Source organism: Melanotaenia boesemani, chromosome 6 (genome assembly GCF_017639745.1).
Source record: "Melanotaenia boesemani isolate fMelBoe1 chromosome 6, fMelBoe1.pri, whole genome shotgun sequence".
Taxonomy (NCBI): Eukaryota; Metazoa; Chordata; class Actinopteri; order Atheriniformes; family Melanotaeniidae; genus Melanotaenia; species Melanotaenia boesemani.
The window spans coordinates 1,664,708-1,687,500 of record NC_055687.1 but is presented as its reverse complement, the minus strand read 5'-3'; the positions used below and the strand labels follow the sequence as shown (position 1 = coordinate 1,687,500).

The 22,793-nt window shown below is 42.6% G+C and overlaps 1 protein-coding gene across 1 annotated transcript; it reads right to left on the bottom strand.

The window, feature by feature from the left end:
- Nucleotides 1–4,658: 4,658 nt before the first annotated feature.
- Nucleotides 4,659–22,373, bottom strand: tmem116 (transmembrane protein 116). The gene is made up of 10 exons (XM_041987560.1): nucleotides 22,292–22,373; nucleotides 21,417–21,463; nucleotides 20,292–20,355; nucleotides 20,063–20,194; nucleotides 16,127–16,231; nucleotides 13,358–13,491; nucleotides 6,777–6,912; nucleotides 6,532–6,676; nucleotides 6,370–6,449; nucleotides 4,659–5,610 (listed from the first exon to the last, which is right to left on the bottom strand). The coding sequence occupies exons 1-10, from the start codon at nucleotides 22,364–22,366 to the stop codon at nucleotides 5,440–5,442; spliced, it is 1,089 nt and encodes a 362-aa protein (XP_041843494.1). The 5' UTR covers nucleotides 22,367–22,373; the 3' UTR covers nucleotides 4,659–5,439.
- Nucleotides 22,374–22,793: the final 420 nt, after the last annotated feature.

The window sequence follows — 22,793 nt, the reverse complement described above, 5'->3', positions numbered from 1 at the left end:
TTGTGCAAATAATTGTTTTGAAAATGTAAATTACAGCTGATTTAATCAGTTTGCTCGACTGTAAGTAAAACAATGTTCATAAAGTTGAAGCCAGATGTTCAGATATGACATATATGATCTAAAATAAGTAGTTATAATTTTATTATTTATTTTTATCATCCAAGTGTGATGATTTAATAATAATAACATTATTATTATTATTATTATATAATTTCTAAATATATACAATGAAATTTGAAAATAAATTAACAAGCAAAAGCCTAAAAAAAGGAGAGGAAAATGTTTGCTTTTTTTTGCTTTTTCCACAATTATTTTATTATGGCCACGAGCTGTGGGTAGTGACCAAAAGAACAAGATGGCGAATACAAGCGGCCGAAATGAGTTTCCCCCGCAGGGTGGCCGGGCTCTCCCTTAGAGATAGGGTGAGAAGCTCGGTGATCCGGGAGGGGCTCAGACTAGAGCCGCTGCTCCTCCACATCCAGAGGAGCCAGATGAGGTGGCTCAGGCATCTGGTTAGGATGCCTCCCTGGTGAGGTGTTCCGGGCATGTCCCACCGGAAAGAGGCCCCGGAGAAGACCCAGGATAAGCTGGACGGACTACATCTCTCGATGGATGGATGGATGGATAGATGGATGAATAATGAGTGGATGGATGGATGTTTTCATTATTTTTACCTATCAATTTTCCTCCACATATATTCCCTCCTTCTGTCTTTTTTTCTTTTTTTTTTTTGAGTTTTCTTCCTGACAACCTTTAAGAAGCTTAATAAAACTCCACTATTTTAATCACAGTTTCCAGTTGTGTTTCAGCTGCATTGACATTCTGGACTTCAGTATTTTAGATAAATTCAGGTCTAGTGAAGGTGGGGGGGGGAGACCTCATTCATTCCATCATGAATGAGGTCCCTGTCCTGCGTCACGGTGTCTCTATGAATGAGGCGGTGGTCATGTGATGCAGAGTTTCTGCACGGCTGGGCAGAGATGAGCTCGAACTGCTGACCTCTTCCTGATACCATACCATTTTATTTATTTCTAGAGTACTTTAAAAACCACATACCAGCTGAACCAAAGTGCTGCACAAAAAAATAAAAAAAACAAAAAAGCAAAAAAAAAACACTCAAATAAAGAACAAGAATAAAAATGCAAATTAGTCTGTAAATGACCACAAAACCATTAAAGGACTTAAAAACAAATAAGAATCTTAAAATGGATTCGTAGATGAACGGGCAGCCGATGAAGGGAGGCTACAGCCGGAGTTCTGTGCTCTCGTTGTACCAGTTGAAAGGCGTTTTGTACCAGGTGTAGACGCGAGATGGAGGCCTGGCTATTTCCAAGACAGAGTTACAATAATCCAGGCGTGAGGTAATGAACGCATGGATAACCGTCTCTAGGCTCCAGCCGCCTTAACTGAAAGAAGCAGGACTTTACCACAGCACTGACTTGAGTCGAGTTTTAGGCTGGGGTCCATTTTTACACCTATATTTGTGATGCTGGATTTTTCACGTGGTGCCAGAGAGGAAGAGTCAAAAGAAGGGTTACAGCTGGAGCCACTGGATTTCAACAGCATGACCCCTGTTTTCTTTCCTCAAAGTTTAGGAACTTCAGAGCCAACCATCCCCCGATGTCATAGAGACAATCAAGGAGAAGCTGAACAGAGCCGTTGTGTCTTAAAGGGAAATAAACTCGGCAGTCATCAGCGTATAAGTGAGATGGCATGTCATGCTTTCTATAAATGGAACCAAGTGGCAGCAAATAAAGAAAGAACAAGAGAGAAGTGAGAATGGATCCCTGTGGCGCCCCCAGTGGAGGGCAGCAGAAGCAGAGGTAACATCATCCACCATGACACAGAAACTCGGTAGGACCTGGACCACTGCAGAGCTGAGCCAGTGATGCCCAGCCTGCTCCAGCCTGGAGAGGAGAATGCCATGCTCCGCTAAATCTAGAAGCACAGTAAAACACAGTCCCCAGAATCCATTGAAAAAAATATGTCATTAAAAACCCTTAAAGAGCTGAGTCAGTGCTGCGGTGCGTTTTAAACCCAGACTGGAACACGTTTTCAGGCCTTCAGCTGGGTGTGGACATTTTTTCCAAGATTCTGGGCAAAAAAAGTAACTTGAGAGCGGCCTGAAATTAAACGAAGCAGAAGGTTCGAGGCCAGATTTCTTCAGCAAAGGTTGCACTACAGCATGTTTAAAACTGTTCATCACTAAACTAGAAGCCAAACTTCTGTTAATGTTATTAAGAACAGAGGGACCAACAGTAGGAAAAACCTCCTTAAAGATCCAGATGGCTTCATATGGTAACCAGCTTCTCTAACGTGGAAAGGAAAATAGGCTGAAAGTGATCCAGGACAGAAGGGCAGGGGACCAAGATGGACGGGTCATGGGAGGGAGGAGAAGCACCGGCCCTGGCGCCAACAACCTCGTCCTTCTCTGGAAGCTTCCAGAAGGACGGGTTCATGAGCGCTGAGGGCAGTGTTCATTGCTTCATAAAGAACGTGAGAGTTGGAAACATGTCAGAGAAATATTTTGCTCTAGCAGTTTTCACAGCTCTTTAATAACAACACCAACTCCCTCTCAGGAACTCTGGTACGTCCAGTTTGTCCTTTTCCACTTTCACTCATTGTCACGTTCTGGTTTAGCATAAACTGCTTCAAACCCACAAAACCCCCAAATCATCATCCTGTTAAAAGAAGACAGTGGTCAGATTATACTCAGAGACCTTCCACCCTCATGCAGAGAAAAGTCCTCTGGTGGATCCAGGAGGGGCTGCATGGTGGCGTGTACACGCTGGGCCGCTGATCCAGTCCAGCTGTTCCCGTGCAGCCCGAACATCTTGTAGAGAGAAATCAGGTGTGATGCAGCAATGAAACATCTAAAACCTGCAGGACTGAAGGAGACGACTCCTGATGTGTACAAATACATAAAAAAGTTAGTAGTTTAGTTGAGACACAGACGTCTGCAGTGGTGCATCTAGTACGTAACGTTTCCATCACTCACCAAACAAACATCATCCCTCAGAGTCAGCCGAAGAAAACCAAAGGGCTTCATTTCTAAACATACCTGGTAGATGATGTACTGAGCGGGATTTTGTAGTTGTGCTTGTATTTTTTTCCTCAACCCTAGTTGTAAAAACAAAAACAAGAAAAACACTGAAAGTATCAGCGAGAAGCTGCTGAAGCAGAATTTGGTTCGGAAATGAGGTTTGGGGTTTTAGAACCAGAGAAAAACAGGTTTGCTGTAATCAGAAATGGTGTTAAGCTTTGCTGTTTTGGCTGCTTGTGTTTAGACTGTAAAGTCAGGTTGATGATTTATTGGTAATTTATTAGACCTAAATAAACTGAAATTTCTGACTTATTAACCACTACAGCTTATTATTAAGAGGACGTCAGTGTAATTGTGGTTTAAAAAGGATAATCTAATCTTCTTTATTTAGACTATTTCATCTGCATTTTTCCTCAGAAGCAACATCTGCTGTAACGTGTCGTTCATCAGACACCTGCCGGACCGACATCAGCCGGTTACCTGCCGCCCGGTGGGCTCCATGTGGGGGCGTAAACGCTTCCTCATCACTGTTGACGGCGTTTTGGGCCCGTTTTCTGGTTTTTATTACCTCCTTAATTCATCTTTTGTGTTTGTCTCTTCTCCGAAACAATAAAGCAGCAACAATCATTTTCATGACTGGGATGAAATTTAACGGCTGATAATTAGAAGACATGGTTACCTGCTGGCTTCTCTTCTGGCCTCCTGGCTCAAATAGGAAAATTTAATCATTCTTCAAATATGAACTATTTTGTCTGCACTATACAGCATCTGTCCACAGTAAAAAAAAAACAAAACGTGACCCTGGGGGGCTCCGTAGCGGTCTGATGCATTTCCTGTAAATAAGACACGTTTATTTCTGGGTTTAACTTTCAGTGTGTTGGAGCCCTGATTTTATTTATAAAGCAGGTTTAAACCCACAGCTGAATAAAGTCCTGTACACAATGTGGAGCACATAATAATAATAATAATTATAATAATAATAATAATTATAATAATAATAATAATAATTATAATAATAATTATAATAATTATTATTATAATAATTATAATATTTATTATAATAATAATAATAATAATTATTATAATAATTATAATATTTATAATAATAATAATAATAATAATAATTATAATAATTATAATATTTATTATAATAATAATAATAATAATAATAATAATAATAATAATAATAATAATAATAATTAATAACAGATTAAAAGCAAAGAAAATACCAACTAAACCTAAAATTAATTCAATGAAGAAAAAGATAAAAACGATGAAAGAGTTAAATACAGTTAAGAGGAGGATGAACACGCCTTCCAAACAGAAACAGAGAATTTAACTCCGTTAGAAGGAAGATCCAGAGCTGCTCCTGCAAAGATCCGACCTCCTTTCCGGCCAGAGAACGGCTGTTTTTCAGAAGGTCTACAGTTACAGTGAAGCTGGAGGATTTCAGGGATGTATTCAGTCCATTCAACGCTTTCAAAACATAAAAAATTCAACTTTAAAATTTGTAACTGGGAGAGAGCCAAGAAACTGGGCTGATCCTCTGGTACCAGTTAAACGTCTGAAGCAGCTGCAGAGAAAAGAGACGCTCAGGCAGTAAAATAATCCAACCCTGAAGCGATTCAGGTCGTCTTCAAGGCAACTTTATTTATAAATCTCATTTCATGTACAAGACAATTCACAGCGCTTTACATAGAACATTAAAGGCATCACAAATCCTCGGTCTGAGCAGAGAAAGTCAGAAGGAAGGTCCACCACTCCAGGGCTGTTACATCCTGGTCCTTCAGAGGAACATAGAAGCTTTCCAGCTACAAACCGTCGTGTCCAGGAAATCAGGAAATAAGTCTGCATGGAGGAAGCTGCTGAACAGCCTGAACTTGCCTCAAACAAACAAGTGAACTGACCCTCAGTAATCAGATTACAGCACATAATGGACACACACTCAGAGGCCAGACACGGTTCTTATTCCAGGAGTAGCAGGTCGGAATAAACCTTAAAACAGCAGCTTTCTGTGGGATGGGATCAGGGTTGTTTTTGTTTATGTTGATCAGCTGACAGATTAGATAATCGAGTTTACGATGTCACCTGTCACCACATTTCAAACATTTTCTCCTCATTTCTGCCTCTTCGGTCTGTTCGGAGATGATATCTGAGAGAACTGCTGGCTTCTACACAGACACCATTGTTTGCTTCTTCACATCAGAGTTCATGAAACTGTTTCAAATCCTGTTTTCTTAGTCTCTTCCTCGCAGTGTAAACCCCCCCTTTCTCTTCCTCTTCTCTTTTTCTCAGATGGATGGAGGTGGAAGTCTTTGTTCAATGTTTGTCCTTCGTCTGACGCCGTCTCTCCATTTAGTGATGCGGACTCGCTCAGTCTCCGCCATCAGCTCGGCTCAGCCCATGAGTCTCTGGGTTTGGTAGTTTCTGATCAGCTGAGACTGCAGCAGCGGCGTCTGTGTGTCCACGTCACGAGACAGAACCGTCCTGCCGGCGTGGCGAAGCTGCACACGAGTCCATCCATAGACCAGACAGTTGAGGAAGCCCTGGGAGGCTGAGGTGAAAGCCTGAGGTCCGAAGAGACAAATGATGAGATTTTAAACCTTCATTGTTTTAATCCTGTTTCTAAATGTTTTCAGCCAAAACGCTTTTTTAAAAAATGTAATGTTGGCCAGAAATCTGAGAAAGAAATGAAAAATCTCTCCATTGACCCTCAGGATAGAAACTCAGTCTCTGACATCCAGCTCAGGTATAGCCAGACCCAGGCCCCAGCAATCAGTGGCCCCGGATTCTGTCTGAGTCCGCTTACTTCCAAAGCACATGAAACAACACAAGACACCAAAAAGCTGGAATAAAAATCTCTCTCTTTTTTTTTTTTAACCCTTTACTGACAAAATAGTTAAAGCAATGAACCTAAGAGACGCTGATAGTTGGATTTCCAAATCTCCTCCATTTATTTATGCTAAGCTAACTGCTTCCGCGTCGTGTTTATATCCAAAAACCCTCAAATGATAAAAAGACACAAAGTCCTCAAAAGAGACAAAACCCAGTAAATTTATGACCAAACATTTAGTGGCGCTTCATGTTCCTGACCTCTGTTACACACTGACTGCTTTAGTTAGAAGCAAACGCTAGGCTAACTGATCCATTTAGCTTATGCTCAGCTAACTGAAACAGTCCAAATAACCCACAAGAGATAAAAAACAAAAACTGCCTCCTCAAGTGGACACAAAATTCTACAATTTCAGGATGAAAAATTCAGTAACACAACAATCTGAGAATCTTCAGCCGTTTGTCCAGCGGAGACGCTGATCCTGCACACTGACCTGAGATATGTAGAGGATGACCCCCACCACACCATGACCCGCTGAGGGCTTCGCCACCCGGAGGAACGCCAGCGCCACCGCTGAGGAAGCAGCACAGGAACACCGTCAGCTCCACAGTCACAACAAGTACACCTGACCGGCTCCATCAGGGCCGATACAGACCTGGACCCCAGCACAGGACGAAGATCAGTGGGTAAAGCAGCATCCGTCGGTCCATCACGCCAAACAGGGCCCGCTGCTCATTGCCAAGGTAACCACTGGATGTCACAACCCGTCTGTAGATGCGGCGGGCTTGTCCCACAAACACCTGGAGCAGGAAGCCAGGTGAGTCCATGAAACCTCTGAGGTTACATCATGTTGCTTCATCTGGTCTTTCATGGGTTAAAGTCCGGTTCACATCAACTTACCGTGATGCTGAGGAGCGTGAGGAGGAAGGTGGTGAGGAAGATGAGTATGGTGTAAGTGTGCAGCAAACTGCAGGTTCTGCTCAGCTGCTGGTGCTCTGAGGTCAGGTACAGCGCTCCGGTGTGCATCAGCAGACACCTGGTGTCAGTATGGTGCCCCACGAGGGTCAAAGCAAACACAGATAAAGTGAAACGTTAACACCCTGCTCTCACATCTGAGATTCTGTCCCTGATTCATCAAACAAAGCTCCCATTAAGCCTGGTACACACAACAACCGGCAAAAAACGTAGAAGAAGAAACAGTAACAACCAGAAAACACAACACCCAGCATGGAAGGGGACATACAGGACGAGGGAATGATGGAGGTCTCGGGACTATAGTTAACAGAAAAAGCCAGAACTGAAAAAAATAACAGACTGGAGACGGACTTTTTTTACTTCCTTGTTTTCCAGCCAGCTCGCTCGCTGATTGGCTATGTTCTGGCTCATGTCACCACCCACACAATCACAATGTACGAGTCGTCGGCGTTCCTCAGAAATCGGCTCTGAAATATTAAACATGTTCAATATTCCCAATTGTCGTCCGTTTCGGACGTGGCACAGAATTTAGCCAATCAGAGCGCGAGCTGGCTGGGAAACCAGGAAGTAAATAAAGTCTGTGTTCAAGCCGTCTCTTGTCTGGTATTTTTTTCAGTTCTGGCTTTTTCTGTGAACAATAGTCCCAAGACCTCCATCATTCCCTCGTCCTGTATGTCCTCTTCCATGCTGTGTGTCGTGTTTTCCGATTGTTACTATGATTCTTCTTCTACGTTTTTTGCTGGTTGTTGCTATGATTCTTCTTCTACGTTTTTTTTTTTTTTTTTTTTTTTTTTTTTTTATATAGCTTTTATTGACAATTGTTCAACACAATTCAATATACAGAAACAATTAAACAGGCTAAACAGGCTGGGGGTTGGAGAATACAGACAATACAGTCATTATTTAAAACAAGTTGAAACGCAGACATAAATCCGTGATTTTGACAGCTTTCTTATTTTTAGAATGTTCTATTGAGGCACAGTATTGTTGGAATTCCTTTACAAATATAAAAAATGAAGGACATTGGTTTGATACTTTACATTTATGAATATGGTATTTAGCAAGTAGCAAAATTAGGTTGATCACAAAATATTGGTCTGATTGGGTAATGTCATATAAAAACAAGCCAAACAATACATCCTCAAATGCAAGAGTAAGATGGGAGACAATTTTTTGGGAAATAAATGTACATATATTCTGCCAGAAAGACTGGGAGAAATCACAGGACCAGAAAAGGTGATTCAGACTTTCTTCAGAGTTGTTACAGAATGAGCAGGTGACATCAATATCCTTTTTATATCTTTGCAGGAAAAGCTTACAGGGATAAATACGATAAATAGCTTTCAAAGAGACTTCCTTGATCTTGTTGATAACAAGAAATTTTGAGGGAAGACACCAAATTTTCTTCCAGTTCAGATTTGGAATCAAATTATTCCAGTAAAACACCACACTTGGAACAGAGATCTTTTCCTTCTGGAACAGCGCACGTATGACACTATTTTTGTTTTTCTTTTTAGTTGAAAAGCAGATTTGACCAGTAGTGGTGTCTGCAGGGTCTAGGTTTATAAAAGTTGTTTCAGAAACATCAGTGTTTCTGAAGAGCATTGTAACACCGGTTGGAATTGCATCAAAGACAATAGCAAATTCTCTCGGTGGTATTGGGATGCCATAAGAGTTTAAAAATTCTGCATATGACATTAAAACACCACCGGAGTTGAACAGCTGTTTAACCAAAAGGATTCCATGCTTTAACCAGTTTTCCATAAATAAAGATTTATGCTTGTATAGAATGTCTTTATTGTTCCAAATGAGATATTGATGGGGAGAGAAGTTGTGTTTATAAATTAAAGACCAAGAAAGAAGCATTTGTTTATGAAAATTTGAAAGCTTTAGGGGAATTTTTATAATACTGTAATTACAAAGCAACAAGAATTTAAGGCCACCAACTTTGGAGAAAATGTAATTGGGGATAAAGTTCCAAATTGAAGATGGGTTTCTGAGAAATTGTTTGATCCAATTTATTTTAAAAGTATTGTTTAAAGTGGAAAAGTCTAAGAAGTTCAGCCCGCCATGTTCATAACAGTTCATCAACACAGATTTTTTAATGTAGTGTATCTTATTCTTCCAGACAAACTTATAAAGCATCCTATCAATAGAGTTAGTCGTTTGCTTGTTTACATAGAGAGACAGGGCTGCATAGGTCAGACGGGAGATGCCTTCTGCTTTAGTCAGTAACACTCTACCCCTGATTGAAAGATCCCTTTGGAGCCATGAGTTAAACTTTTTCTGTACTTTTTCTATGATTGGGTCAAAATTCAATGAGCATCTTGTATCTTGATTTTTGGAAATAGTTAGGCCAAGATAAGTGACAGCGTCCTTTACTGGAATGTTACAGAAGGATGACGAGCTGCAGTTCTTAATAGCTAAAAGCTCACATTTGCTGACGTTTAAATAGAGCCCTGAGGCAATGGAAAATGACTTAATAGTAGTAATGGCTATAGGAATTTGTGAGGCATCCTGTAAAAATAAGGTTGTATCGTCAGCCAGCTGACTAATAACTATTTCTTTTTCAGCAATAGTGATGCCTTTTAAGTGCTTATTCTTAATGAGATCTGCAAGAAGTTGAGTGCATAGTAAAAACAGGTAGGGGGAGACTGGGCAGCCCTGTCTGACACCACGCTTTACATTAAACCTGGGAGAAGTACCTGTAGGGAGTTTTATTGAGCAGTTAGTATTTTTATAGATTGTCTTAATTGCTGAACGAAAGTATGGGCCAAAGCCAAATTTGTCTAAGGCTTGAAACATAAAGTTATGTTCAATGGTATCAAAGGCTTTCCGAAAGTCTAGGAATAAAATAAAACTATTATCGTTGCAAAGATCAGCGTAATTAATGAGGTCGAGAACAAGTCTGATATTATTAGCTATGTGTCTGTTAGTCATAAAACCATTTTGAGATTCATCTATAATGTGATCTAAAACTGTTTTTATTCTGTTGGCCAAAATTTTAGCTAAAATTTTGTAGTCATTATTTAGGAGGCAAATTGGACGCCAGTTATCAAGCATAAGTGGGTCTTTTTTGGGTTTAGGTATTAGCGTTAAAAGTCCTTGGCAAAGAGTAGGAGGAAGAGCTTGGTTATCGATGCTTTCAATAAACATACGATGAAGAAAGGGGGCTAGTTGTTCTGCAAAGGAAATATAAAATTCAGCGGTTAGGCCGTCAACTCCTGGAGATTTATTCAGTTTTAAGTTTTTAATGGCAGAGAGGACTTCAGAGGGAGTCAGCGGACTATCACAAGCATTCTTTTCATCCTGCTTGAGTGTCTGGGTATCAGTTAGAGTAGAGAAAAAATGGTCAGCAGCAACCTCATTATAATCAGATTCATACAGTTTTCTATAAAATTTAGAGGAATAATCAGCTATTATATTATTAATACACAGTCTAGACAGAGAGTTGAGTTTAGCACGTGTTTTCTCCAATTGAAAAAAGTACGCTGTATTTTGTTCCCCTTCCTCTAACCATCTCCTCCTAGATCTAATGAATGCCCCTTCTGCTTTCCTTTTGTAAAGGTCATTCAATTTAATTTGGAGTAATGCCAATTCTCTTGTGTCATTTTCAGACAAATTTTCAGGCAAACTTTGGGTAAGAGTAGTGATTCTAGAGATCACATTTGTTTCCTCAAGTTTTCTTGTTTTAGATAGAGAGGCCCCAAACTCTCTAAAATGTTTTGTTAGATCGTATTTTAACAGTTCCCAGTTTTTGGAGAAACAGTTGTCGATTAGTGATTTCTTCCAGTAATGATTTATGACAGTTTTGACTTTTCGAATCACAGCATCCTTTCCTAATATATTGTTGTTAAGTTTCCAATATGAATTCCTGACAGTACCAGAGGAGGTAGCCTTGAAAGAAATGTTTAGAGACACAGCCTTATGATCAGTAAGTGGAGTTGCAATTATAAGAGAGTCAATATTTAGCTCATCTAAGCACTCAGAAACTAGCCAATAATCTATGCGGGACATTGAAGTGTACGTTTTATTACTCCATGTATATGCTTTAGCTGCGGGATTTTTTTTCCTCCAGATATCTATTAAATTAAATTTTTGGGTGAATGTGGAGAGATTAGTGGCAGTGGAGTTCTTGGTTTTCGGAGGCCATCTGTCCAGGAGTCCATTTGGAGCAATGTTAATATCTCCCCCTACCAAAATAATGGCGTTAGGATATTTTGCCAGCCAGTGTAAAAAGCTAAATTCTAAAGTTTCAAATAGAAGATCATTTTCTGGCTTTGTGTTATATCCATAAAGGTTGGTAAGAAGAATGATATTGCTGTCAAGATTAAGGATCAGAATCAAATAATGGCCATTAGGGTCACTCTCTGAATGAAGAACTTCACCATCATAGTTGTTTTTTAAGACAGTGACCCCTGCTGACCTTTCTGATCCATGAGAGAACCATAGATCATTTCCCCATTGAGTTTTCCAAAAGGAAGTGTCATTAACCAGTGAATGTGACTCTTGAAAAAAACAGAAACTAGATTTCTGCTGTTTCGCAAATAAGAATAAAGCTTTACGTTTCACATTTTCTCTCAACCCCCTAGCATTTAAAGAAAAAACGGACAAAGACGTCATAGAGATACTGAGAACACAGTATACAGAATTCACAACTCAGCTTGCATTTTAGAAATTAACTCTAACCAGGAACAAATAACAATTAAGTGTAACTACTTCTTTTAGCGGTCTGTGTGAATCGTGGGGAAAGCACCAAAACGCAGCGATATGCATGGGCAAACTTATATACACAGGCACAATAGCTACAAAACAGATTCTGCCTCTTTGAGAATGTGAAAAACCTGAAAATCCTTGAATACTCATTGGGTTTCAGACAAACTTGGGTGAGTAGGGCTGTACCTGAGGATACACTTACAGTAGGCCCAAACAGAGAGCAGGTAATCGTCGTAAGGGCTCTGGTGAAATCTGCTACCAGTGTAGCGACATGTACTGATGTTATGGAGGTGCTGTGTCATCCATCCGTTCAGGTTGGGGTGGGGGCGACCGAATCTCCTTCCCCTCTATGATCGCACGAACACCTGCAAAGTGAGCCTTTTTCCCGTTCTTTCTTGCAGACTCAATAAGAGGCCAAAGTTTCTGGCGTAGTTCTTTGTCGGCACTGGTGAGATCCTCTGTGAATCTTAACTTGTTTTCCTTAAGAAAGCTGTTGTTTTTAGCCATTCGCCAAACCAGGTCACGCGACGATCTGTTGGTGAAACGAATGATGGTCGTCCTCGATCTATTCTGCGTTCCGGAGAAGCGACCCAGACGATGAGCAATGTCAATGTCTTCTTTGATTTTAGCGTTGCTGGCTCCGACCACAGCAGAACACACGTTAGCAACCTTGGTTTTGATGTTTTCCTGATGGTTTTCGGGGACCCCATGAAGCCTCAGGTTCCATCTGCGATGGTAACGCTCGGTCTCATTGAGCCTCGCCTCTAACTCCAACCGCTTCTGGACAGTATTTTCACAAGTGAGGTTAACCGCCTTAACGTCCACTTTCAGAATTTCCACCTCTGAGAATATGAAGTCAATTGATTTTTTCAGAGCGTCGATGCTCACCGTGTTCTGATTTATCATCCCTTCTAAGTTATCCGCGCGCTCATTAATTAGGCTGGCGATGTTATTTTGTAGTTGGGTGAGTGTCAGTTCGCCTTTCAGTCTCTTCTCGTCAGGTTTAGACGGGGTGCTCGGGCTGGAGTCGGGCAGCGGGCATAACTCTGGATTCTGGGTGTCCTCGATAGCAGGAGCGTTGTAATCATGCTCATTAATATAGCTTGCAACAACAGTGGCGTTTGTAGTCGAAACAATTTTAGCAGTTGACATTGAAGCTTTGGAGGGAGCTGCCGGAGTATTCTTGTGGGAAGGAGTCTTGTCTTTTTCTTTCCTTTTAGTACCTTGATCAAACCGCTGCATGATGAGAATAGTTCGTGTGAAGCTAGCAGGAGGCTAGCTAGTAGCAACACGTTGTTTGTAGCTTCCAATAGGTTAAGAGTAAACAGTGAATTTGGTAGTCCCCTCTTTCAGTCAATGAAGTAGAATTTATTTTTATACCATTATGGCTTGTTCTTGGCTAAGAGAAGTCCATAATTCGAGATTAAGAGAAGCGAAAACTGGAAACCGTTCTTAGCCACGAGAACTTATGACCGCACCAGCCGCCATCTTGGAAGCCGCCCTTTTTTGCTGGTTGTTGCTATGGTTCTTCTTCTATGTTTCGACGTTTGTCCAGCTCAAAGGACTAGATTGCAGATGAGTTGCAGGAGAGTATTTTAATGTGTGTGTTGTTCTGTGATTACATTTTCGGAGCAACCACACAGTACGATCAAAACAGATTTTTTATCTTCACACGTGAGGTCTCGACCAGATAAAAAATATCATAAGATTAAAAAAATCACTGTGTGTACCAGGTTTAAGTTTATCTTTTACTTTTGTGTGGAATGAGCCTTCCTGTGGCCTCATCTGACCTGTAGGGTTCACTGAAGTTAGCCTGACATTGGCTGATGTTTCCCTGTATGAATACAGGCGTCATCAGCGTCACAGGAACCAGACAGCAAAGCAGCGCAGCGACTTTCCCAGCTGTGCTCACTCTGTTGGAAAACTGGACAAAAAGATGCAAAAAGGCTGCTTCAACAAGAAAAAACATATTCATGTTCACACAAAGTTAGTCCCACATCCAGAGAACATTAGCTTTTTTTTAGAGTCGGATAATTTCCCAAAAATCTTTCAGAAAACACAACTTCTTGTTTGTTTTTACACTTTGATGATTAAATGTATAAATTAGTGAGCTTTCCCCTCAATTTCCAAACTTTATGTTAAGCTAACTGCTTCATCATTCATAAAACCGTTCTTTAGGTCTATGTTTAAAAGCTTTTTCTGTTTGTAGAAAGTAGACGGAAACTCATCCATCCCAACACTTATTAATCTGGTAAAAGCTTGTCTGCATTCTAGAAAACTGTACAGGTCGGTGTTTTACCATAGAAAGAGAGAGAGAGAAAAAACCCTGATGGCGTTAAATTGGCATTGAGAATGTTTCTACATCCTTTCGTCATTCAGTGACGGGGATCTATGAATTTGACGTAGTTTGTAGCGTTGATCCAAAGTTCCACTCAAAAGTTTCATGTACGAAATAGCTGACTACAGACTTGTCAGGTTGTTTGTTTGAATAGTGCCCAGAAGTTTTACTCTCATGTTGACCATCATGCATTGCAGCTTGGAGCCAGCAACTATGGAGCTGGCAGTGTATTAATGCTAGCTATAGCTAGGCTAGCGCTAGCTACCACCTACAACTACAGCTAGCTGTTGAGATTTTGCTATAAAAAAGCCTGACTGACCTATTTATGAAATAAACTGCTTCATCATACTTTCATAGTTAAGTTTTCTTTTGCAAGCCAATTTTGTGAATTTCTGTGAATCTTACATTAGAGCTGCATCTGTGTGTGAGTATTGTCAGTAGACACATAGTTCATTTTTCTCAGGCGAAAGCTGAACTTGACCTTGCAAAGAAGATGACGCAGTTTTAACACTAGTGCTGAACAAGTATTACAATTTGTTTACTTAACTAAATTGGTTTTCTTCTATTTTTTAAGGAGGTCAGATTTTGCAGAGAACAGATTTCAGCACCATACCCCATCTCTTATTTTGTCTCATTAATTTGTTTGATTTTAGCCAAACAAATCAAAAATTAACCAAAAACAGCAGTAATCAGCAGGCTTATTCATAGAGAGATTCTTTTAAGAGCACAACGGTGTTCTCAACTACGGGATGTTCCTTTAACATCCACTTAATAGTGAGGGAAAGAGTAAACAAGAGGGCATTATGAACACAGCCCAAGATAGATTAGCCGTCTACTGGCTAATCTCAAAGGTGAGCAAGTAGCAGTTAGCAACTAATGGCTATCCACTTAACCAGGGACAAGATCTACATGCTAGCAGCTAGTTACTGCTTTCAACGGAGCGGTCATTAGCTGATGATCCCAGCAGCTAACGACTTTCCCCCACGTTCACCCCTTGAACATGTTTGCTTAGCCTGGACTGTGGCAGCTAGCGTAATTTCTGCCTGTAGCTTACAGCCAACCTCCTATTTGACCAATTCCTCACAGCACATGCTAATTCTTTACTTCCCCACCCAGTAAATCATCAGGTTTGGATTCTTAGTGATGTTTGTAGAACATCTGTGGTCTCATTTATAAAACATTGTGTAGGATCTAGAAGTGTATGTACGCGTTAGCATTTTATAAGCAGATTTATAAAACCATTTACACACATAACTGCAAGCAATTAATAAATCACAGACAACTTGTAAATGTCGACCTGAGCCGGCCTCATATCCCGCCCCGAACTCGCCCAAACCAGCTATAAGTGGTCACTGCAAAGCAGGACATGAAGGTCGCTGCATGAAGAAGCTACTGGTCAAAGACGAAACCATGGCAACAAACGAAAGGAAAAGAGAAAAGAAACGTTTCAGACAGAAAGCAAAGTGCTCGTTGGTGGAGGTGAATAAAGAAATCTTGTTTGGTGGCCACAGCAGCAGAGTCACAACTAAAAGAAAATGATGTGGTGCCAACGGTCAGAACCAGTCAGAACCAATCAGAACCAGACAGAACCAGTCAGAACCTGACAGAACCAGTCAGAACCAATCAGAACCAGTCAGAACCAGTCAGAACCAGACAGAACCAGTCACAACCAATCAGAACCAGTCAGAACCAGTCAGAACTGAAGCAGAAATAAACCAGAAGCACTCAGAGATGCAGACCTCCACCAAGACTTTCTTTCTTTTTCTTCTTTTTCTTATTTATTTCTTTATTTTTGCCAATGATTGTGGGCATTATTTTGGAGTTTAGAAGCTGTAATGATCCCTATCTGCATTCTGGCTGCAGTTCACCTCCTGCATCGTCTCCAGGATGTACGCATGAGTCAGAGTTTACATACAGGTGCACGTTTTGCGTGTGGAGTGGCGTACAATAGCTTCAGGCCTCGTCTCGTGCAACGCCAGCTTTATAAATGAGACCCCTGGGCTGTTTAGGCTGATGTCCTGCTCCTCAGTCCCAGCATTGATGCATTATTTTGATTCATAATATTTTTGAGGTCTTGTGGATCTTTTAATGGAGTCAAACAAACTTATACTAGAATACTATCATTTTCTTCTGGGATTAAAACAGTTTATTTTTATTTAATTTTCATTAGAGTTGTTGTATTTGAGGCAATCATGCCTGCTGTGTGGAGGTCTGGATGTACCTGTACAGAGTATCCACTGAAGCAGCTGTAGTACTTCTCTCTGATTCCTTTGTAGAGGTTCCACACATAGTTGAGGGTGTAGAGGAAGGAGGCCATGTACAGAATCTGAAACAGAGGTGGGAATGAGGTGAACGTTCAGCGCTTCACTGCACTTCTTCCACTTCCACCATCCGAACATGAACACGTGAGCTGAGGGTGGAAGGGGCAGCTGAGCCGGTTTCCAGCCCCTGAACAATAGATGTAGGTCAGGAATGTGTTCTGGGGTTCCTCTGCTCCCCTCTCCATACTCAGTCTGTGCTCTGTTCTGGTTCTGCTGCTCTTTGTCATCTCTTCAATCAGAAAAATTTAGTCCAATTCTGGACAGGGTCACTGGACCAAATGAACCAAGACAGCATGACAAGATGGGGTCTCCCAGAATAAATGTACCCATTCAGATTAATGTCGGTTTAATACATCCAGCTCATACAATGACTGGGAAGTTCTGGAGTCAGTAGTTAAACCAGACTTCCTACAAACAAACGAGCATGAAACAGAGGTTGTGAAACTTATGGTCAGGTTGGTTTTTGGTTGTTGGGACCCACATGTGCTTTTAAAGAGGAAGTTTATTCAGCTCTCTGCTCATTCCAGGAGGAAGCATGACCAACTTCCTGATTAGTTCGTTTTTTTTTCCAGGTGATGGAAATCCCTCAACATCCTCAAACTTCACTAAAAGATCTTAAAACTTTCCCTGAAAACCCCAAACAGTAGCAGCAGATCTCCTTTTCACCACCGTTCATTACCTGTTCTACGGTGTGCAGGTGGTAGCAGCGTTACCTGTTCTACGGTGTGCAGGTGGTAGCAGCGTTACCTGTTCTATGGTGTGCAGGTGGTAGCAGCGTTACCTGTTCTACGGTGTGCAGGTGGTAGCAGCTTTACCTGTTCTACGGTGTGCAGGTGGTAGCAGCGTTACCTGTTCTATGGTGTGCAGGTGGTAGCAGCGTTACCTGTTCTACGGTGTGCAGGTGGTAGCAGCGTTACCTGTTCTAAGGTGTGCAGGTGGTAGCGTTACCTGTTCTATGGTGTGCAGGTGGTAGCAGTGTTACCTGTTCTATGGTGTGCAGGTGGTAGCAGCTTTACCTGTTCTATGGTGTGCAGGTGGTAGCAGCGTTACCTGTTCTATGGTGTGCAGGTGGTAGCAGCGTTACCTGTTCTATGGTGTGCAGGTGGTAGCAGCGTTACCTGTTCTATGGTGTGCAGGTGGTAGCAGCTTTACCTGTTCTATGGTGTGCAGGTGGTAGCAGCGTTACCTGTTCTATGGTGTGCAGGTGGTAGCAGCTTTACCTGTTCTAAGGTGTGCAGGTGGTAGCAGCGTTACCTGTTCTATGGTGTGCAGGTGGTAGCAGCTTTACCTGTTCTATGGTGTGCAGGTGGTAGCAGCTTTACCTGTTCTATGGTGTGCAGGTGGTAGCAGCGTTACCTGTTCTACGGTGTGCAGGTGGTAGCAGCTTTACCTGTTCTATGGTGTGCAGGTGGTAGCAGCGTTACCTGTTCTATGGTGTGCAGGTGGTAGCAGCTTTACCTGTTCTATGGTGTGCGGGTGGTAGCGTTACCTGTTCTATGGTGTGCAGGTGGTAGCAGCGTTACCTGTTCTATGGTGTGCAGGTGGTAGCAGCGTTACCTGTTCTATGGTGTGCAGGTGGTAGCAGCTTTACCTGTTCTATGGTGTGCAGGTGGTAGCAGCTTTACCTGTTCTATGGTGTGCAGGTGGTAGCAGCGTTACCTGTTCTACGGTGTGCAGGTGGTAGCAGCTTTACCTGTTCTATGGTGTGCAGGTGGTAGCAGCGTTACCTGTTCTATGGTGTGCAGGTGGTAGCAGCGTTACCTGTTCTATGGTGTGCAGGTGGTAGCAGCTTTACCTGTTCTATGGTGTGCGGGTGGTAGCGTTACCTGTTCTACGGTGTGCAGGTGGTAGCAGCGTTACCTGTTCTATGGTGTGCAGGTGGTAGCAGCGTTACCTGTTCTAAGGTGTGCAGGTGGTAGCAGAGTTACCTGTTCTATGGCGTGCAGGTGGTAGCGTTACCTGTTCTATGGTGTGCAGGTGGTAGCAGCTTTACCTGTTCTAAGGTGTGCAGGTGGTAGCAGAGTTACCTGTTCTAAGGTGTGCAGGTGGTAGCGTTACCTGTTCTATGGTGTGCAGGTGGTAGCAGCGTTACCTGTTCTATGGTGTGCAGGTGGTAGCAGCGTTACCTGTTCTATGGTGTGCAGGTGGTAGCAGCGTTACCTGTTCTATGGTGTGCAGGTGGTAGCAGCGTTACCTGTTCTAAGGTGTGCAGGTGGTAGCAGCGTTACCTGTTCTAAGGTGTGCAGGTGGTAGCGTTACCTGTTCTATGATGTGCAGGTGGTAGCAGCGTTACCTGTTCTATGGTGTGCAGGTGGTAGCAGCGTTACCTGTTCTATGGTGTGCAGGTGGTAGCAGCGTTACCTGTTCTAAGGTGTGCAGGTGGTAGCGTTACCTGTTCTAAGGTGTGCAGGTGGTAGCGTTACCTGTTCTACGGTGTGCAGGTGGTAGCAGCGTTACCTGTTCTAAGGTGTGCAGGTGGTAGCAGCGTTACCTGTTCTATGGTGTGCAGGTGGTAGCAGCGTTACCTGTTCTATGGTGTGCAGGTGGTAGCAGCGTTACCTGTTCTAAGGTGTGCAGGTGGTAGCAGCGTTACCTGTTCTAAGGTGTGCAGGTGGTAGCGTTACCTGTTCTATGGTGTGCAGGTGGTAGCAGCGTTACCTGTTCTATGGTGTGCAGGTGGTAGCAGCGTTACCTGTTCTAAGGTGTGCAGGTGGTAGCGTTACCTGTTCTAAGGTGTGCAGGTGGTAGCGTTACCTGTTCTACGGTGTGCAGGTGGTAGCAGCGTTACCTGTTCTAAGGTGTGCAGGTGGTAGCAGCGTTACCTGTTCTATGGTGTGCAGGTGGTAGCAGCGTTACCTGTTCTATGGTGTGCAGGTGGTAGCAGCGTTACCTGTTCTAAGGTGTGCAGGTGGTAGCAGCGTTACCTGTTCTAAGGTGTGCAGGTGGTAGCGTTACCTGTTCTATGGTGTGCAGGTAGTAGCAGCGTTACCTGTTCTATGGTGTGCAGGTGGTAGCAGCGTTACCTGTTCTAAGGTGTGCAGGTGGTAGCAGCGTTACCTGTTCTAAGGTGTGCAGGTGGTAGCAGCGTTACCTGTTCTACGGTGTGCAGGTGGTAGCAGCGTTACCTGTTCTATGGTGTGCAGGTGGTAGCAGCGTTACCTGTTCTAAGGTGTGCAGGTGGTAGCAGCGTTACCTGTTCTATGGTGTGCAGGTGGTAGCAGCGTTACCTGTTCTATGGTGTGCAGGTGGTAGCAGCGTTACCTGTTCTAAGGTGTGCAGGTGGTAGCAGCGTTACCTGTTCTAAGGTGTGCAGGTGGTAGCAGCGTTACCTGTTCTAAGGTGTGCAGGTGGTAGCAGCGTTACCTGTTCTAAGGTGTGCAGGTGGTAGCAGCGTTACCTGTTCTATGGTGTGCAGGTGGTAGCAGCGTTACCTGTTCTATGGTGTGCAGGTGGTAGCAGCGTTACCTGTTCTAAGGTGTGCAGGTGGTAGCGTTACCTGTTCTATGGTGTGCAGGTGGTAGCAGCGTTACCTGTTCTATGGTGTGCAGGTGGTAGCAGCGTTACCTGTTCTATGGTGTGCAGGTGGTAGCAGCGTTACCTGTTCTAAGGTGTGCAGGTGGTAGCAGCGTTACCTGTTCTAAGGTGTGCAGGTGGTAGCAGCGTTACCTGTTCTAAGGTGTGCAGGTGGTAGCAGCGTTACCTGTTCTAAGGTGTGCAGGTGGTAGCAGCGTTACCTGTTCTAAGGTGTGCAGGTGGTAGCAGCGTTACCTGTTCTAAGGTGTGCAGGTGGTAGCAGTGTTACCTGTTCTATGGTGTGCAGGTGGTAGCAGCGTTACCTGTTCTATGGTGTGCAGGTGGTAGCAGTGTGTGTTGAGACTGTTGCAGCGCTGAGAGAAGAGGACGCCTCCAATCAGCCAGCAGACGGCAAGCAGCAGGTCGGCCACGCTGAGCAGGAACAGAGGCTGCAGCTGGAAACCACATAAATATAAGGACTTTAAATCCTTTAGGACTTTAAATCCGATTAACTGGGTTCTCTGAGGTTCGGCTGGAGATCTTCATACAAACCTCTGGTGTCCTGATGAGTCTCTGTAGCATCAGACAGATGATGATGGAGCCTGAACCCAAAATGCTGAAAACAAACAACAGCAAACATCAGCCTCCACAGGTAAAATCACCAGTTTCCCTCCTCTCTGGAACGACCTGTGACTTCACACCATGTTATCCTGAGTCTTTATTGTATCATAGATAGTATTTAGCCAATATTAAAAATGGATTCATGAGCTGAATTTCAAGCTGAGCAATTTTGAGCTAATAAAGAGATAAAAATATGAGTGATCTTAAAGAGGTGATGAATGAGGATTTGATTCTAAAGTAGCAGCCATAAAAACCCCCTGAGGATCTCCAGAAAACCCGTTTAAAACAAAGTTCCTCAAAGACAGGTTGAAGGATTCCCATATTCAGCTGCAGTCTCCCAGCCTGTGGGAGAGCTGCCCCCATGACCTGCCCACCCTGGTGGTCACACACCCAGAGCCTGATCCACAGGTTGTGTAGTTGGTTTATTCATGGACCTTTAACTGCACAATATTCTGCCCTTTATATAATAATAATAACAATAATAATAATAAAGGTCAGAACAAGGAGGAACTCCTCAACAGGTGGGTCTGAGTCTGTATCTAATAGCAGGGAGAGGATCTGGGTTACGAATCTCTGGAGGAGGATGGAGGATGGAGACAGAGGCCTCGAATGCCCCACACAGACAAATAAAGCTGCTTGAATGGAATATTTCTCCTCTACAGTCAGAAAATCATGAAGCCGTTCAATCAGTCTGGAGGAAGATCAGGGTCTAAAGGACCAGATGGACATGGTGACCTCTGATCCCTCAGAGACCTGCATTCAGAACCCTCATCCATCACCAGCTGATGATCATCATCTGGGATGGACCATCACAACGAGGACACCCGAAGACGTGAAGTCCTGAAACTCCTCATCGCTGGTTTCCTCCATTAGAGGTTTGGGAGAAGCAGCAGGAAGGTTACAGAGCAGGAAAAGATGTTTCAGCTCAGAGATGAAGAATTAAGATTAGTTTCATTCTGTCTCTGGCTTCTCCCTTTTCTTCCCGTCATGATTGTAAATAAATTCTATTGTGTTTCAGGATTGTTTGAGGATGATGATGATGAAGCACTGACTGACCTGAGTACAGCCATGAGCAGCTGGATCCACCGGACGACCTCGTACACCTGCAGGCAGAAACACACCAAATCCTGATTTCATGCACACTCAAACTTCACCAAGTGAAGTCTAAACCAAGCTGGAGGACTTTCAGGGACTATTTTCAGCGGTGGATTAATCTGCAGTGAGTTTCTGTCTTTAAGTTCAGTTAATCTGAGCTGCAGATGTTGGGAGTGAAAGTGTTAAAAATAGAAACCAACACAAACAGTGTGAGCCACAAAAAAAACCCAGAGGAAGTGATCTGGTCTCATTTCACTCAGAAACAACTTCAGTTTGGCCTGAAGCTGCTCATCCGGCTCGTCTGAGCGCAGAGAAAAGCCCCAAACCGTCGCCCCGCAGCAAATAGGCTGAATTACACTCAGACCACACTGTTTAAAATGTGCAAGTCATCAGATAAAAAGTGAAATTTTACAACACATTTGTATAAATTAAATATTTAAAATATATGTAAAAAATCTAAAATGTTGAATAAAAAATACTAATAATTAAAATTATGTTTTAAAATAAAACAAAGATGAAATTACAAATAAAAATTAGCAAAGAAAATAAAAGAGTAAAAAATGAATCATTTAACTAACTGGAGTGAAAAGAATAGAAATCATCAGAAACCAAAGAAGCTGAAATAATCTCTGGTTTGGACTTTAAAAATATTCATGTTGATTTTCATCATTTATTTATTAATTATCAAGGTTTTGGGCTCTCAGGTCTGAACTCAGAGTCCATGTCCTGGTTCTTCTCTGTAAATCTGACCTGATACAAATGAATAATAAATATATTGATCCACCTCCTCAGAAAGCTGATGAAGGCGTGACGGATGACGAGCAGAGAAAACCCACCTGGGTCCAGTCCTGAGCGCCGGTCGTGTTCTTCTCACTGCTGCTGATGAAGCCGGACATCGGAGAAGAAGACATGCTGACAGCAGGCAGCTGGATGAAGCTGGAGATCAGGAGCATCCAGCAGCAGCTTTTATCCTGCTGCACATGCAAGGGGCGGAGCTTAGCAAGGCTGACCCCGCCCACACAGAGTAAATCTTCGTCTCTGGTGCCACCTTCAGGACAGACTGAAGAGGACTTTTAACTACATTGTAAATGAAATTGACCCAATTTAAAGTAAAAAAAAAACCAAAAAAACAAAAAGAAAAAAAATTAAGTTAAAACTTTAAATAAAAAATGTTTTAAAGTATTTATTTCATAGTCAAATGTGTTCTGCTTGGCTCAATAATCAAAATATAATTACATACAACATAATTACACTAAACTGTCTGCAGAAAGCATGACGACGATACACATTAGTCAGCTGGTTAGCTCCTCATGTCCAGCTCATTATATAAGTAATCCT

What these genes read in the sequence shown, in the direction of transcription:
- tmem116 (XM_041987560.1), bottom strand. Translation starts at nt 22,366, where the DNA reads ATGTCTTCTTCTCCGATGTCCGGCTTCATCAGCAGCAGTGAGAAGAAC. An exon ending in TCACGCTCCTCAGCATCACG is followed by an intron (nt 6,677 to 6,776) that starts GTAAGTTGATGT and finishes TTCCTGCTCCAG; the next exon opens with GTGTTTGTGGGACAAGCCCG. An exon ending in TCATCCTCTACATATCTCAG is followed by an intron (nt 5,611 to 6,369) that starts GTCAGTGTGCAG and finishes TTCGGACCTCAG; the next exon opens with GCTTTCACCTCAGCCTCCCA.